This window comes from Haliotis cracherodii, unplaced genomic scaffold (assembly GCF_022045235.1).
Source record: "Haliotis cracherodii isolate W230 unplaced genomic scaffold, xgHalCrac1.p SCAF_1, whole genome shotgun sequence".
NCBI lineage: Eukaryota > Metazoa > Mollusca > Gastropoda > Lepetellida > Haliotidae > Haliotis > Haliotis cracherodii.
Window position 1 is genome coordinate 67,927,605 of NW_027266264.1, and position 17,491 is coordinate 67,945,095.

The 17,491-nt window shown below is 39.1% G+C and overlaps 1 protein-coding gene across 1 annotated transcript in view; it reads left to right on the forward strand.

The window, feature by feature from the left end:
- The window catches only part of LOC139462358 (arf-GAP with SH3 domain, ANK repeat and PH domain-containing protein 2-like), an 85,883-nt gene that overhangs the window by 16,252 nt on the left and 52,140 nt on the right, over window positions 1–17,491 (forward strand). The window contains exon 3 of the mRNA XM_071244061.1: window positions 7,436–7,522. Within this exon, the coding sequence (XP_071100162.1) occupies window positions 7,436–7,522 (87 nt within the window). The remainder of the gene's footprint in view (window positions 1–7,435; window positions 7,523–17,491) is intronic.

A 17,491-nucleotide genomic window follows, 5' to 3' on the forward strand; every position in this document is an offset into this window, starting at 1 on the left:
ATTATACTGAACCAAATTGATATAAGAATTTTAAAAAATAAATCCTGCTAAACACTTCTACCATTTTATATGATGAGACTTATTTAACCCTAAACTACCCATTTTGCATGTTTGAGGGGCGTTATATTTTGTTTAAAACATAGTTTGTCTGTCTCCTAACATAAGGTGTGAGGCAACATGGTGGACCAGACCATTACTTGTTCAATGACTTTCAGTTTACATGCTGTTTATTAAAGATTTGATTTTCGACTCATCGCCAATAAAACATGAAGTTTGTCTCAATTTTGGCATCTTGTCTGTGAACTATAATAGTGCAGGGCAAAACAATACTTTATTACACTACACATGGGTGTAGAGCTATCTTTATTTCTTTAATATTGCTGTTTCCTTATTTGTTTCACTCAGTAACCTTTTTGTGAGCCTTTTACAAGCCATAATTTGTGAACATAAGTATTTACCTGTAAGTAAGTTATATAAATTTCCATGTCCAGTTCGGTGATTAATTAGTGGCTATTTGTGTTCACTTTCTGAGTTTTGGTTACTTTAAATGATTTCCTCATCGGCCTGCTGGGTCAGATAGGTAATTATACATTGACATTAAAGAACTACTGTACGTTCTGTTTGACTTATTCTGTTTGAAGAGGATTGTAGTCTGCAGATTCATGTGCTTATCCTGCTCCATCATTGTTCATATGTATATGACTACAAGATGTTCGACACCAGGCCACCATTTCTTTGAGAATATACCTTCAAAACCATACACTTCATCATTACGTTATTGGGTGGTAGGATAGCTTAGTGGTTAGGTGTTAGACAAAGAGTCAGTTCTGATTCAATGGTCACAGTGTATGAAGTTCGTTCTGGATGTTTTCAGTGATAATTTTGCTGTGATAATAATGTTTATTGTGGAATTAAGCCATACTCACTCATGCAACCCACCCCACCCATTCACTCACTTGCTCATTCACATGTAAGCTTTGATAGTAGAGATATGTGTTGTCCATGAGAGTAAATAACAAAATGCGAAGGATGGAATGTTCCTGTGAGCCATGGGAGTTAATGTGTATTTGTCACCTTTTTTGTCTAAATGTTCACATTTCCTAAAGAAAGTTGATTTTTTGAAGACTTTCCGGTGTGACATACCAATATTATTTTTTGAAATCTTGTCAGGTCAGCAAAACAACAAAGATGGGCAGATAACCCAAGTGTAGGGCGGTAGTGACCACTGAATGACCAGTGTTGTGGAATCGGCTGCTCGATGACGAATACTTAACATGCTTAAAGCATGTACAGAATCTCACTCATATGAATCATAGCTGCTTGTGTCCCTCAGACTTGAAATAACCAGTTTCTAGACTTGCCTCATTTCACTGTATCGTCTAGCTAGTATCGTCAAGTGACTTGTGATTAAAGTGGTCAAGAATGACAGGATTAGATGATGATGTCCATCAGATTAGTTTGTCAGGATTTTTTGTTGGGAAATGGAGAGACTTTTATAGACTTACCACATCATATTAAGCCATAATGAGAAGATGAAATCATACTCTTTTACTTATCTGTGAGTAACGTTATATGCAACTTTACTGACATCAAAGTAACATTTAAAATCGGCTATTTGCGAAGGATATTATCAGTTTTGATATCGTTAGTATTGGGCGTTGGTCTGGTGCCAGTCAATGTCTCTGGCTCATTCAAGTGAGTATTCAACTGTTTGACATGACATGAAAAGACGAACTACTGACACAGGGTCATCAGCCGTGGTGCTGTACCCCGGGAATCAATGGCCATGCTCATCGTGCTAAAATAAGATCCATCTTAATCAACTTCTAGACTTGACCAACTTCTTTCTCTATTGATTTTCTTTCTAACTGTATTTTTAGCCACGTCTTACTCCATGAGAACAGTGACCTGCATTGAAGGGTTAGTCCTTCTCGACCAGTTGACTACCACCTTTCTCCCTCCCAACAGTTGACTACCACCTTTCTCCTTCCCAACCAGTTGACTACCACCTTTCTCCTTCCCAACAGTTGACTACCACCTTTCTCCTTCCCAACCAGTTGACTACCACCTTTCTCCCTCCCAACAGTTGACTACCACCTTTCTCCTTCTCGACCAGTTGACTACCACCTTTCTCCCTCCCAACAGTTGACTACCACCTTTCTCCCTCCCAACAGTTGACTACCACCTTTCTCCCTCCCAACAGTTGACTACCACCTTTCTCCTTCCCAACCAGTTGACTACCACCTTTCTCCTTCCCAACCAGTTGACTACCACCTTTCTCCTTCTCAACCAGTTGACTACCACCTTTCTCCTTCCCAACAGTTGACTACCACCTTTCTCCTTCTCAACCAGTTGACTACCACCTTTCTCCCTCCCAACAGTTGACTACCACCTTTCTCCTTCTCCACCAGTTGACTACCACCTTTCTCCCTCCCAACAGTTGACTACCACCTTTCTCCTTCCCAACCAGTTGACTACCACCTTTCTCCTTCCCAACCAGTTGACTACCACCTTTCTCCCTCCCAACAGTTGACTACCACCTTTCTCCCTCCCAACAGTTGACTACCACCTTTCTCCCTCCCAACAGTTGACTACCACCTTTCTCCTTCCCAACCAGTTGACTACCACCTTTCTCCCTCCCAACCAGTTGACTACCACCTTTCTCCTTCTCAACCAGTTGACTACCACCTTTCTCCTTCCCAACCAGTTGACTACCACCTTTCTCCTTCCCAACCAGTTGACTACCACCTTTCTCCTTCCCAACCAGTTGACTACCACCTTTCTCCTTCTCGACCAGTTGACTACCACCTTTCTCCCTCCCAACAGTTGACTACCACCTTTCTCCTTCCCAACCAGTTGACTACCACCTTTCTCCCTCCCAACAGTTGACTACCACCTTTCTCCCTCCCAACAGTTGACTACCACCTTTCTCCTTCCCAACCAGTTGACTACCACCTTTCTCCTTCTCCACCAGTTGACTATCACTGTGTGATCCTTATGGCATAGTTAGATCAATGTACAGAGGGATCCTTATGGCATAGTTAGATAGATGTACAGAAGGATCCTTATGGCATGGTTAGATCAATGTACAGAAGGATCCTTATGGCATACCGTATTTTCTTGAATATAGTGCACACTTTTTAAAAAAAACCACAGCTGTGTGGAAGGGGGTGCGCATTATACACGCAATAATGAGTTTTGATGTTTCCACACACCCCCCCACCCCCCACACCCCCTTACCGGTGACTGGTCAAACTGGTTCCATGTGAAAAATAATAACCGTCAATAGCGATCAGCTGCTTCGCTTAGGTTTATAATTATTTTGAATATATTTAGTGAAAGCTGCAACTAAAATAACAAGATATTGGAATATATTATGCCTAATAAAAAAATAGTTTCAGATACAATTTTTGCAGATCCTTGCATTAAATCCTGTAAAGTTATATCATTGGGTGTGTCTTCACCGAATCACCAGTAGATTCCAAGAAAACGTGTGTACAGCTGATTGCTGTTTCCGGCTTAGTTTACGAGAAAATACTCAAGGTAATCTTAATCCATGATGTAAAACAATGCCTAGCAGAACAAAAAATACAATTTGAACGGTAAATCAACATGCCCGGTGATTTTTTTATCTCTGACGGAGTGATCCTTATGGCATAATTAGATCGATATACAGAGGGATCCTTATTGTTTAGTTAGATCAATGTACAGAAGGATCCTTATGGCATAGTTAGATCGATGTACAGAGAGATCCTTATGGCATAGTTAGATCGATGTACAGAGAGATCCTTATGGCATAGTTAGACTGATGAAGGTGTAGGACAGTGTTTACACAATATCAGGTTTGGTTTTCTACTTGAGATCTGATTACAGGCATTTCAGTCTGCCATTATGTAGATGCACATGGAGTGTTGAGTTCTGTCATTCATTTAGATGTGATACTCGAGGGCTACACAACTCTGCAACTGCTACTTGTGAGAGAATCCACTTGGGGTTTCACAATCAATTGTTGGTTAGAATAGCTTTTTCCCAAGCCATCAATCATTACGTCTAAATGGTCTTCCTGAGTGCCCATTTCTACCATGATTTCAAATTAATAAAAGCAAGAAGCTACTTGTGTTGCATGTTGACTGGTATTGACAACTGATCCTGAACATAGAGATCAGTCCCACCATTGTTATCATGGTTATGGGGTAACAAGTCAAATTTCCATTACAAAAGATCATTGTGTCCAGACCCATACCACAGAAACAATAAGATTGTTTGACTGCCACTGTGTAGGAGGATTATGCTCGTAACCACAGTTGTCTGAGATAGTTTGTTACGATGGCAAGGCAACAGTCAAACAGCCAATAAACCCTCCTCCAGACAGTGACTGGACAGATACAAACTGTAGCCATCTTAGCTCAGATTCTCAGGGACGATGTTGTGTCATGGCAATGGTATGAAGTTTATGGAAAGTAGGAATTTAAGTTTGAAGGTTTTGCCCCTGTAGTGAATGGGTGTCCTTCTGTGTGAAGGCATGGGTGTCCTTCTGTGTGAAGGCATGGGTGTTATGGTGACATTGATTATGAGGGATTTCACCAGATTCCAGCAGAAGGTTAACTCAATAATTCTGACACACACATTACAACCTAGACCAGCTGTCCAGCTCAAGCCCACAGATCAATTGGGATTGTCTGGGAAAACATATTTTCTCTTCTGTGGGTGGCCTCTACCACCATTTTTTGCTACCTTATTTTCAAATTGATTAGGAAAGTTTTTATTGGTGATTTTCGTAAAGTTTGCAAAATAATTAACAGAAATATGTACTTTAAAGCTTGAAAAGTCATAACCATGGAAACTAAATGCTTAGATATTCATTACTGTAAAGTGTTCTTTTTGATGTGTCTGGTTTCAGTAGATTGTTGTGTATAATGGTATCCTTGATTTGCCCAAGGTTATCGCTAGCTGTCAATACTGTTGAGTTACAATGTGACAGTCAAACCACAATGACACTGTAAACACAATCATGACGAATAGCGGTTAAATTAAGAATCAGTAGTTATACAAACTATTTTTCAGAAATTGTTATCAGATGCAATAAATGATGGAGTCAGTATGTTCACTAAAATCCATCATGAATTTTGTTCCGGTTTTCAAACCTTCCTAAGTTCTGCATCATCAATGAAAAAGAACATACTTGGATCCTCTAGAAAATGTTAAGGATTGTTTTTGGAACTGTACAGACAGCACTGATGATAAACGAAAGCCGTCTGCTACAGCGGACATGGTGGTGTCAGCCCTTATACACTGCTCCAGGTCACGCAATCAATATTTCACAATTCAAAATATTTATGAGAGCCCTTGACCTATGCTGGCTGGACAATAAATGTTTCTCTGTGAGTGTCATTACAGTAAGGATTATTGGACAGTAATAGGATAGGCCTGACCAAGGCTCCACACAGTATTGATAAGCACTGAAATAATCTGAGCATTTGTGGGACAATTCAAATGCTGCCAGAACTCTGGGCTGCCTACTTTTATCATTCTGAATGCTCAACAATAAAAAGTTTGTCATGTTTCTGTTAAACAAATTACAATCTTAGATAATAGCTGAAAAAATGGCCACATCCTCAAGATATAAGGTCTTCTGTAAAACTTTTGATGGTGGAATGTACTATACTGAAGAACATGCCCTGCTCCCATGGCTCATATCACAGAGATAGGCTTGTTAGGAGTTTGTTGAGACTCTGTCAATGTCTTTATTACTGTCAGGTTTAAAACAGGTAGAGAGTGTTGTTGATGCTTTTGCATGTCACTAATTTGGCCACATGTGTTGGAAGGAATTGTGTTTGATTTGATTGTATCTGCACTCTTCTGAAGAGCATTCCATATTACATTTATTGACAGAAATAATGATTATTACCAATTGGTAGTGGCTGGTCTGTCTGAAAACATCTCATTTAGGTCTGTTCTGATTCTACGAAAGCAAGACAGCAGCTTCTTGTGTCACACAGACATTTTCTCATTGCCATGTAGCCATGGCGATACCACTGTGACATGTGGTGTAACAGCAAAACTGACCTATTTTGTTTCCTCATTAAAAATGGATGTGTACGACATGTTGCATGTTGCTAGGCATGATGGGATATTGATTCTGGTCAACAGAAAGCTGCCACAGCTTCAATAATTCAACATTCCACCTCTATAACTTCTCACCTTTATGCGTAACACTTCGAACTGTTAGTCATGGCTATTATTGAGAATCTCTGTGAATAGACCAGCTTAAGACCTATTATTTTGCAAATGATGTTTTTGCATTAGTGTACAGATGTTTACAGATATAGAATTTAGTCAATAAGAATTGAAGAAGTCAGATATATTTGATTAATTTATTAATGTTTAAGTAGTATGGAATATTTCCGTCTGGAGCAAAACTTGGCCACGTTCCACTAATCTAGATTTTAGAGCTATGGTTGTATATCCCATACTACTTCAACAGACTTTCAATAGACATAGCACTAGATATTTTTGTGGCAAATATGCAAACCTTGGTCAGAGTGTGTCCAAGAGCGCTGGGATTCAGAAACTGCTCTCCTTATCTCATGCATCAGGACTGAATAAATTTATTATTAGTTTTCACCAAACTTTGTTTCCACCCTTCCACACATTCTTTTGTTTGTCATGATGGCCACTTGTCAACAATGTCATCTTTCTGTCATGTGCTGGAATACTCCACGCGACTCACAGCATCAATTTCAAGAAAATAGAAATTATGAACATGAAATGCTTCCATTCTGTCACACATTTCACAAAGATTTAGATGATAAATTTGATTGTAAATGTATGTGAATGTAGTATATGATAACATCTAGAGGCTCCTGGGACAATGTTGTAGGTAGATTAGATTGTATGTAGAGTGTTAGAATATGATGCCCTCTGTTCCCAAGAATCCTAACCAGCAGTGGATCTATCGTAAGTCTATGTTGAAGAAAAGTAATTACCATATTAGCAACCCCAGCACATCTGCCAGACCAATCTTTAAGTTATGATTATAAGTACCCTGCACAAGACAGTTGGTATTTTCTTGTGCATATTGCAGATTGTTTTTACAGAAGACACAGGACACATCAAGAAGGTTTCAGTTTCATATGTGTTGGAACCAACTCTTTTCTCTTTCGTATGGTCTGTGACAACAAATTATTCTTGTTGTGTATGGTTTTCATAAATGTCGCCATCCCCCCTTCCCCCTATCAGTTGTCTGAGCACCCAGGGTGGTGTTTATGATGAATATGGTATAGATGTTCCGGTAAATAATACATCCATAGTATTACTGTGTCGTTCTGTTAAACAGGGCCTTTGCATTTTGACCTACAGGTTCAGACTGTTTGTTGTGAACACATGGTGAAAGGGGTGTGATCACATTTTACAGACATGGTATTTTTTGTTGCAGTGCATGTGCAGAACGAAGCATACATGGCGGAGAATCTGGAGAGACTGGGCAACAATGCCAAAGTGCGGGAAAACGAAGCTGAAATCAGTGAGTTATCTCCCCTTTCTTAGTCGCTTTATTGACCGTGTACTTGAGAAAACAGTCAACCTAGTTTTTGTTGTTGGCTGTTATATTGTACGCTACTCCCACAGAGCTTCAGAGTCTTGTCAGTGCTCAACTGACCATTACATGTGGAAATGATTTTGGCCTTGGTATCAGTATCTGATATTGGGAACCCCTATTGTATACAAAGAAATTACAAGGTAATTTGTTGTTTTAGTCGTCAATTGCCCGAGGCTTTGCAATCTCACACACTGGATACATACCAGGTGTATTCATGCATTTCACAAATAAACAGTGTTCTGCTACTTATAATTACGAATGCTTGACAAATAGGCCTATGATTCTTTTTTATCATTTAACAATTTCTTGAAAAACGTGTTGGTTTACAAAACATGACTTTCAATGGACTCTCACTTTCATTTCATATGGAGGGCTTTGATTTGGTTGTTAAATGTAAGATTCATAAATCTCAACCTTTCCAGCATGGGTAATATTGATATGGCAGCCTGCTGGCTGGAGTCCAACACAGCCAGCTCCATGTCAAACCATCCATCTCACATCCTCCACATCAGATCCTAGGCAGGCATATAATGCTTGGGATCATACAGGAGTCAGATATAAAGTTAGGGGGAGTCCAGATCTCAGGATAATATGCAGCTTATATTTTATCTCTAAAATATCTCGCATTTCCTTACAGGAAGGGTAGAAACAGTCTGTTATTTGGCTAATCTTGTCAAAAAACATGCCTAGCTCATCAGGTGACCTGATAAAGTTGATATTGCAGCTCAAGAGATAAACAGGTTATTTGATCAAATCAGCCAAATGTTCTTTTTGTTATGTTTGTTTTGCAGTGTCTGAAAACCACAGTGTCCCTGAGGCAGACTATAACTATTTCTGGCATAAATATGATCAAGTTTTATTTCACTCTGTAAAATTGATATTTTATGTTCAGATAAATGTGGTATTTCCAAATAATAACATTATAAACACGTATAAACATTTCTCACTGTATGATCTGTAACATTATCAACAAATCCTTTGATAAAACTTGTATTTGGTAACATGGGTTATCCTGACATTTCATGCAGTTTTGGTTTACAAACAATCTTTGGAATAACAGATCAGTAAATACTCTTCTTTGTTGATTTCTGACTTTTTGGCTCACATCAGTTGTATAAGAAACAAACTCGAGACCTGTTGCCCATGGCTAGTTAAACGTATAGCATGTTTAAATGGGTGATGGTTCATGCAGATGCACAGAGAGGCAAGAAATACCCAGATGGGTCCATTTTCTGAACTAGCTGAATGTCATTATGATCCAATGGTGTTGACCGTGGTCAGGCCCTGTGCTGCTTGTCATTATGACCCGATGGTGTGGATTGTGGTCAGGCTCTGTGCTGCTTGTCATCATGACCCGATGGTGTAGACAGTGGTTAGGCTCTGTACTGCTTGTCATCATGACCTGATGGTGTAGACAGTGGTCAGGCTCTGTGCTGCCTGTCATTATGACCTGATGGTGTAGACCATGGTCAGGCTCTGTGCTGCTTGTCATATGACCCTATGGTGTAGACAGTGGTCAGGCTGTGTGCTGCTTGTCATTATGACCTGATGGTGTAGACCGTGTTTAGGCTCTGTACTGCTTGTCATCATGACCCGATGGTGTGGACCGTGGTCAGGCTCTGTGCTGCTTGTCATATGACCTGATGGTGTAGACAGTGGTCAGGCTCTGTGCTGCTTGTCATCATGACCCGATGGTGTAGACTGTGGTCAAGTTCTGTGCTGCTTGTCATCATGACCTGATGGTGTAGACAGTGGTCAGGCCCTGTGCTGCTTGACATTATGACCCGATGGTGTAGACAGTGGTCAGACTCTGTGCTGCTTGTCATTATGACCTGATGGTGTAGACCGTGGTCAAGTTCTGTGCTGCTTGTCATATGACCCGATGGTGTAGACCGTGTTTAGGCTCTGTGCTGCTTGTCATCATGACCTGATGGTGTAGACTGTGGTCAAGTTCTGTGCTGCTTGTCATCATGACCTGATGGTGTAGACAGTTGTCAGGCTGTGTGCTGCTTGTCATCATGACCTGATGGTGTAGACCGTGTTTAGGCTCTGTGCTGCTTGTCATCATGACCCGACAGTGTGGACCGTGGTCAAGCTCTGTGCTGCTTGTCATCATGACCTGATGGTGTAGACCGTGTTTAGGCTCTGTGCTGCTTGTCATCATGACCCGATGGTGTGGACCGTGGTCAAGCTCTGTGCTGCTTGTCATCATGACCTGATGGTGTGGACCGTGGTCAGGCTCTGTGCTGCTTGTCATCATGACCTGATGGTTTAGACCGTGGTCAGGCTCTTTGCTGCTTGCCATCATGACCTGATGGTGTAGACCGTGTTTAGGCTCTGTGCTGCTTGTCATCACGACTCGATGGTGTGGATTGTGGTCAGGCTCATTGAACTGGTTGCATGGGTCCTAATCCCAGTTTGTCATGAATATGTTCCTAGGTCTGTTAGCACCATACAGCAATAGAAACCAACAGTTTTAACCCACTATTCCTTATAATGATTACATATAGCAAAATTTCTACTAGTCTTTAGGATACCTTAACTATTTGGTAGTTTGGCATCGGCTGTAGGACCAGGGCCAATTTCTAACACTGCCATACCTGTGTTCGTACTTTGTACCAAAGTGGTAAACCTGCATCACTTAAGGCTTTCCTACCACATCAAGCTGAGACACTGTAATACAACTGAAATACTGTTCTGCTCAACATTAATAACAACTCACTCACTCTCCTCATAAAAAAAATAAATATTTTTCAAGAATATTTTTCAAGAATATTTCATATTTCATTGCTGACCTGACTTTTGTGGCGACTTACCGTGATTACACTAACAATATATATATTGTGTATATACACAGTTAACTATGATTATAACAAACATGCTTATACAGACCGATGGATCTACAAACTGTTTTTTTTGGTCCCGTCCATTTGCCATATATATGCTTATAACGAACTACGGTTATAATGAACTAAAATTAGTGGTTCTTTTGAGTTTGTTACAGTCGTAGTTTACTGTATATATACATGAACAACAACAGCTTAATGTGACTTACTAGCTATTGTGTAAATGACCAGGTGAACTACGTCCTATGGCACTGCTCTGATTTGATAATACTGTGTAGTTTGATGGTAATGTATTTTGATGTTGTGGATGTGTCTGTACTTCAGGCCCGGTCTAGATGCTAGAAGCAGCTCATGACCATGCATGAAGGCAACTACTTCCTTCATGGATAAGCATGATATGTGTTATCTAGCCATTAACTTCAGCAATATTCACAAATCAATTTTATTTCCTGTATTGAATTGAATGATATCCATGGCATTTTTACTGATTTCCATAATACAGTCGATCGTGGTGGAGAAACCGACATCTCCCATGACAATACACAATGGTCTTAGGACGTTTAAGCTATCAATCTGGAGCACGGAGTTCAGGATTATTTAATGTGGTCTGTAGTAACATGTTTGGAGTTTGTGTCAGGGACCATCTCAATAAATTCTGGATGTTATTGAATGGGGGTCTTGAATGGACTAATCACCAGGTATATTGCTGAGACCAAGAATAAAGGTTCTAAATGATCATACACGTATGAACGTCAAATTGTGTCGTATGAACGTCAAATGGTGTCGTTCATACACTTATGAATGTCAATTGCGCGGTCATGTGACCGACCTCTCGTCCAATGGAAAAGCTGTATCTCGTGTAAACTTCAAATTAAAATTTATTTGGGAGATAACCCATGATTAGGTGGTTACAATGTCTATCCTTGTTGACAGTGTCATCGTGCTGGTGGTGTTAACCAATAGTTTGCGAATAGATTACAAGCAGCAGTGATATGGCTATCCCATGTGTGGATCAATTCTCATGATATCAATCACTGGATTGTGTGTGTCAGAGTTGATTATTTATAGATTGCCATAATAACACTGGAATATTGCTGAGTGTGCATCTGATGGGTGCAACAAGGAACAATGTGGAAAACTGATGGATGTTATTTGTGTATCGCTTATTATGTCTAGAATTCAATTTATTATGGAATAGGTGAGCTAAACGGAAATATATCATTGCAGAAACTTTGAGATGCCCCCTGTTTCAGTCAGCTGGAAAGTGCATATACATGTAGACCCAACACATGTGATTCCAGCAGTGTGCTTTAAATTAAATGTCACATTACTCATTCCCCTTGTCTGGGGAAATTAAAGGATTCTGAGCAAACGTTTGGCACCACCTTTTGCCTAAAGTCAACAGGTCTGGGGGCAAATTTAAAAAATTGCACTAAGCAGTGATTTTGCTGCTGGCCTTGATAAACACACTACTCAGGTTTCTGCTGCCCCAAGGCGACTTCCTGAAAGTGTTGCATTGTGGGAAAACATTTTACTTGATTAAAGTGTTTTCAGAAATAGAGTATTGTATCGGTATTGTACTTTTGAGCCTTTGCTGTGCTTAGGAAGGTTATTTCATGGTTTATTTTACCTCATCTTTTAAACCATATCTGAAAGTAACCACCGCATTAGAACACTGCAAAGCAGTTACGAGGCTAAGACTTAGTGCTCACGACCTTCAAATTGAGAGAGGAAGATACTTTAACACTCAAACAGAAGAAAGATTATGTACCTTCTGTGATATTGATGAAATAAAAGATGAGGAACACTTCCTGTTACAAACCCTCTGTACAAAGACCTGAGACAGGAACTATATTCATCACCCACCTTGGCTATGCATCCCAATATCCCTAAAAATACTTTTACATCCACCAGAGCCTTATGCAAAAATTATCTCCAATTTCATTCACTAAATGTTCAGGCAAAGAAAATATGCATCTCCTCTCTAACAATATAATCATAGCAATATTTGTATTCTATTGTGTATGTCAATGTTTAATTAGTCATTTTCATGTTTTGTACCCTGCCCCCTGTGGGTGTTTATGTACAATAAATCTTCTTCTTCTTCTTTTGAGGGTGTTCTTGTACATGCTATCTAGTTAGTTCACCTGGTTCAGAATAATCAAAATTGTTTGTTATCTGGTTACAATTGTTACTGGTACATTCCACCGGGTATAGTTTCACTTTTGACCTCATGCATTAAAATATTTGTCAGATAAATATAAGATTAGAAGAATATCAACACTTTCCTTTTAATCAGTATCTGTCTCTAAGGACAACTGCCAATCAACTGAGACTCGTTTCATGTCTCCCATATTAAAAACAGCGCGTGATGAATCCTCTCTCTGCAAGCTGCCGCCGGGCATCCACAACCCAGAGTCATGGGAAGTATGTTAATACTGACGTACAATTGGTCAATAAATAATCATCCTCACAGATGTTATCACTGGTGGAAGGAAACGAGACCTTGAAATGTGTGATGATATACTTCAGTCTTCAATCATAATGAAATCTCTGATAAAACCCCCCTAATATCAAACTTTATTGTATATTTTGTTGACTGTTGACCAAGACATAAATGGAGGCTAATATAAATTGTTATTATTATTGCTGACCACCATGACTGCTCTGTTTTAAATGGATTAGAAAACTGAAGAAAAATATAAATGCAATGTTGCTTTAGTGTTTAATATATCAAAATATTAACTGGAAAAAGATATAGTTTGGTTGTTACAAATGTAAAGTCTTGTTTCAGTATTGATAATGAACATATTATTTTCATACACATAGATATAGCATCTATATATTCACTTGACACAATGTCATGTCCAATGAAATAGTATCTAGCCAGATGCACAAATCCATTTATTTGCATTTTCAACTGTATAATATTTGTTTAAAAAACATGGCCTATGTGTGAATGTGGCATTATTCAGAAACCTTGATAAATCAGTGCACTTTTTAGGGTAGACAAAATGGATGCTGTGTATGTGACTCAATCGAAGATAATGAATATGTATTGTGAAGTGTTTGGAAGGCTGACTGATAGCAGTGGACAATACTATGGCTGTACAACCTGCATGAATTGATCTGTGAAGGAATGCACGGTATGGGACTCCACAGCTCTGTTGTTGTCCAGCCCCAGGCTGCCAAGTGAGAGCCTGTCAGCCAAGCAGTCAATACCCTTCTCCTGTGGCCTATTTCATGCATGATTTATGGAGATATGTCAGCAGTGGATCTGACCTTAATGAGAGATCCACTGATTGTCTACTGTACTCGCAGATATTTCTACCAGAGAAGGAGACTGTGGCACTTTGTAATATTTACCAAACCCTGTAGCATGTAATTACATTCCGTTTGTGGTCAGTGTGGTAATTACTATTATTTGGATGCAGACTCCAGGGAGAAGGCATCATTTTTCAGTGTGGAGACTGAACTGTAAGCTTCTAGATAATGGTCATCGCAAAGTAGTAGTTGAAATTAAAGTTCTTTGACTAATAAAACAAGTTTGACTGTCCACACCCTCAATTCACGAGTGCTTTGACCATGTTTGGTAGCAGTTCGCAATAATAACATATCCTCCATTGTCCTGACTATGCGCATCCTCCATTTACTAAACATTGATAGTCCTGGGTATTAATATCTCCATTAGAATCAAGAATGTTTATTGTACAGAACACCCTTGTAGGGTAGGGTACAAACTATCTACATTTGGGAATAAATATAACAATGGACATGAGAGCAACATATACATAATGTACATATATGGAGATATATGGAGATACTACATCTTATTTTCATTCACGGTGTATAAACATTTATATATATCATGAGGTGGCTGGCACACTTTATGTGTGAATCTCATTTCTGGTGTCACCCTGCCGTGATATTGCTGGAATATTGCTAAAAGTGGCGTAAAACCATACTCCCTCACTTACTCAATCTATTGTAGCAATTGAATCCGGGCTATTTATATTATAACCTGATTATTTCAGGATGCTTGATCTAGAACTGTCACCATTACAGGTTCCTCATTGCTCAACAAGGCCCAGTGATGTGCCCAAAACTAGTCCATTAACAAGGAGAAAAATCTCATTTTGTAATTAAACGTTCATATGGGTGATAAAAACATTTCTCACTCAAACTGGCTTCTACAGGAGATATCACGTGGGTGAGATCAAGCGATATCAGAGATGTAGGAGATGTCGTCACAATAAATTGCATCACAGTGCTTTGCTGACTATCGTGAAGTCATTGATCACCATGACATCTCTCATGTCTTTGCCATTGAACCTGGATAGCTTTGTATTTTTACACTTAAGACTGGTTATTACTGTTAACAAACTGAGAAAGGTTTTGGATGATGAATATACCGTATTCGACGTAATAAGCGCCCAGGGCGCTCTCAAAATTAGAGGGGCGGTCGCGTAGCCTGGTGGTTAAAGCGTTCGCTCGTCATGCCGAAGACCTGAGTTCGATTCCCGACATGGGTACAATGTGGGAAGCCCATTTCTGGTGTCCCCCACCGTGACATTGCTGGAATATTGCTAAAAGCGGCGTAAAACCATACTCACTCACTCACTCAAAATTAGAAATAGGGGGCTCTTATTAGAATATTACTTTGGTGGAAAAAACAGAGTTGAAAGATAAATTTCGTGGTTTATGCTGACAGTCTGAACTGTTTATATACGACAGATACATTTTTCCAGAATATAAGTGCCCAAACTTAAAGGTGCATATAACACACGAGTGCGTATTATACACGAATAAATAAGTCTTGTGTACATTGATAAATCGGAAGGGGGGCTAATTGGGATTGTTCACTAGCCATTATATTAGCAAATATCGCCGTGGGCGCTTATTAGAGCGGGGCGCTTATTACGTCGAATACGGTAATCTCACCCTCGTGTCCTTTGATATCAAATACTGTGTTGATATATTTCATATCACATGACACTGGTGAGATTCTCTATTTGAAGAAATTATCTCTATTTATCTGAAGGATATATGTTAACATTTTGGAAAGACTGCTGAAATGGTGATTAAATTCTCTTCCTGTAGGATATAATGACCTCTGAAAGATGTTGAACATGGCGTGTCTGATCAGTTGTTAAAACAAGTATTAATTTCCCTAGTGTGTGGCTCGGAAATGTGGTTTGACCACTGTTAGCACTGTGTGAACTGCCTTGTATTGTTGTTGGTAATTAAGCCAGTACACTATCACGCTGATTAATTAGTGATTGGGAGTATTTGTATGACAAGGAAGTGAAGGCCACTGGCTTGAACAAGGACACATATAAAAGCAGAATTTGTATTCATTGGAAATGTCCATGTAAAATGATTGAAATCTTTTCCTCCCTGCAGTAAATTTTTGTGTCTTCCTTGTTGAAAATGTTGGAGTAGCATTGTGTGGGTCTGCTATTCTGTTCCTTCAAAGGTTCGGGAGTTTTTGCAGAGGGCTGTTGGGTTCATGTATATTTATTGAAAAGATCCCAGCTGACAAAATCAGAGTTCATTCTTTCAGGAATTCTATTTTTCCAGATTGTATGGAGGGAAGGGTGCAATAGAAACGTATCAGTGCAGAGGGTTATTGTGTTGGCTTCCATACAGCACACCACATGGTTATGTTAAAGTAGTTGTACATTAGTTGTATCACGGCATTCATCTCTGAATAGAGTGCAGTTATTGAATTATGTATGAGCACAGTGTCAATAGACATACGTCACCTCAAAACACAGTCATATTTAGAAGGAAGTAAGTTTAGATAAATGTGAAAGCATTATTTCCACAATGATAGCTGTTGTATTTGTTGTTTGTATTTGTTTGTTAGGTGGTGTGAGATTCTTGTTATCCCTACTGGTACAATATGTGAGGCCAATTTCTGGTGTCCCACGCCCTGATGTTGCAGGAATTTTGGGACATGAAACCATACTCTCTCTCTCTCTCTCTCAACTACACTCACTCACTCACTCATATTTTCAGGCCACTGTAATATAGCAGGAATATTCTTAACTTTGACATTAAGATACAACGCATGAACAAACTATCTTTTGACCTTCTGAGTCAGTCATGAAGTGAGACACACTTGGTCCAAATTCTATTGGTGTCTGGTTATAAAGATCATGATAATCTTCATGCTTCCGCACTGGCAGACTTTCCAGTCTGACCTCGTATGATCTTGTTTGGTTTGCTTGCGAATGGCCATGTTGTCTTTACTGCGCTAGTAAGAATAAACACCATCTTGGTTCACTGGTGGTCAGGGCGACCTCCTTTCACTAACTAGTACTTTGGTTAGGCCATAGTAAATTATTTTTTTCTAAATTGACTTCAATATTTTTTTAGGTTATTGAGGTATAAACATGAACAACCTGTGCACACCAGTTAATAAGCACTACCTGATAAGCACACAAAACATATTGAAGTCAATTCTTATAAATAAATGTGACAACAACAACAACAACTTCACAGACTGTTTATGTAATCATTAATTTACATTGTTCAGTGCAATAATGAAACACAACTCCTGCCTATTTTATTATCAGCCAATCAAGAAACAGTACTCCTTTAGTGGATGTAGCCTAAATTATTTTCAGTTTATGCCAAAAAAATTGCTTAAGTAATCAAATGCCATGGAATCATTTAATATTTATTCAACGTTTTACGTAATTATTTTGTCCCCAAGTCCCTACAAATGAAGAAAATGGCTATTGATTATCCCTTCATTCTTTAATGGATGACATACACACATACAGGCATTCATCTTCATGTGAATCAAATCCTTCTACAGTTTATATATATATATACACACAGATACTAGTTTGTTTATAAATACATAATTACAAAATATATAGTCTCCTGCTTATTCACTCATAAATATCCATTATTTTGATGTTTTGCAAAGTGGGCCAGAGCATAACAGTACGCCCGTGAAGATCCGGGTAAGAATTGGTCTTCAGCAACCCATGGTTGTCCTAAGGGGTGACTATGCTTGTCATAAGAGGTGATTCAA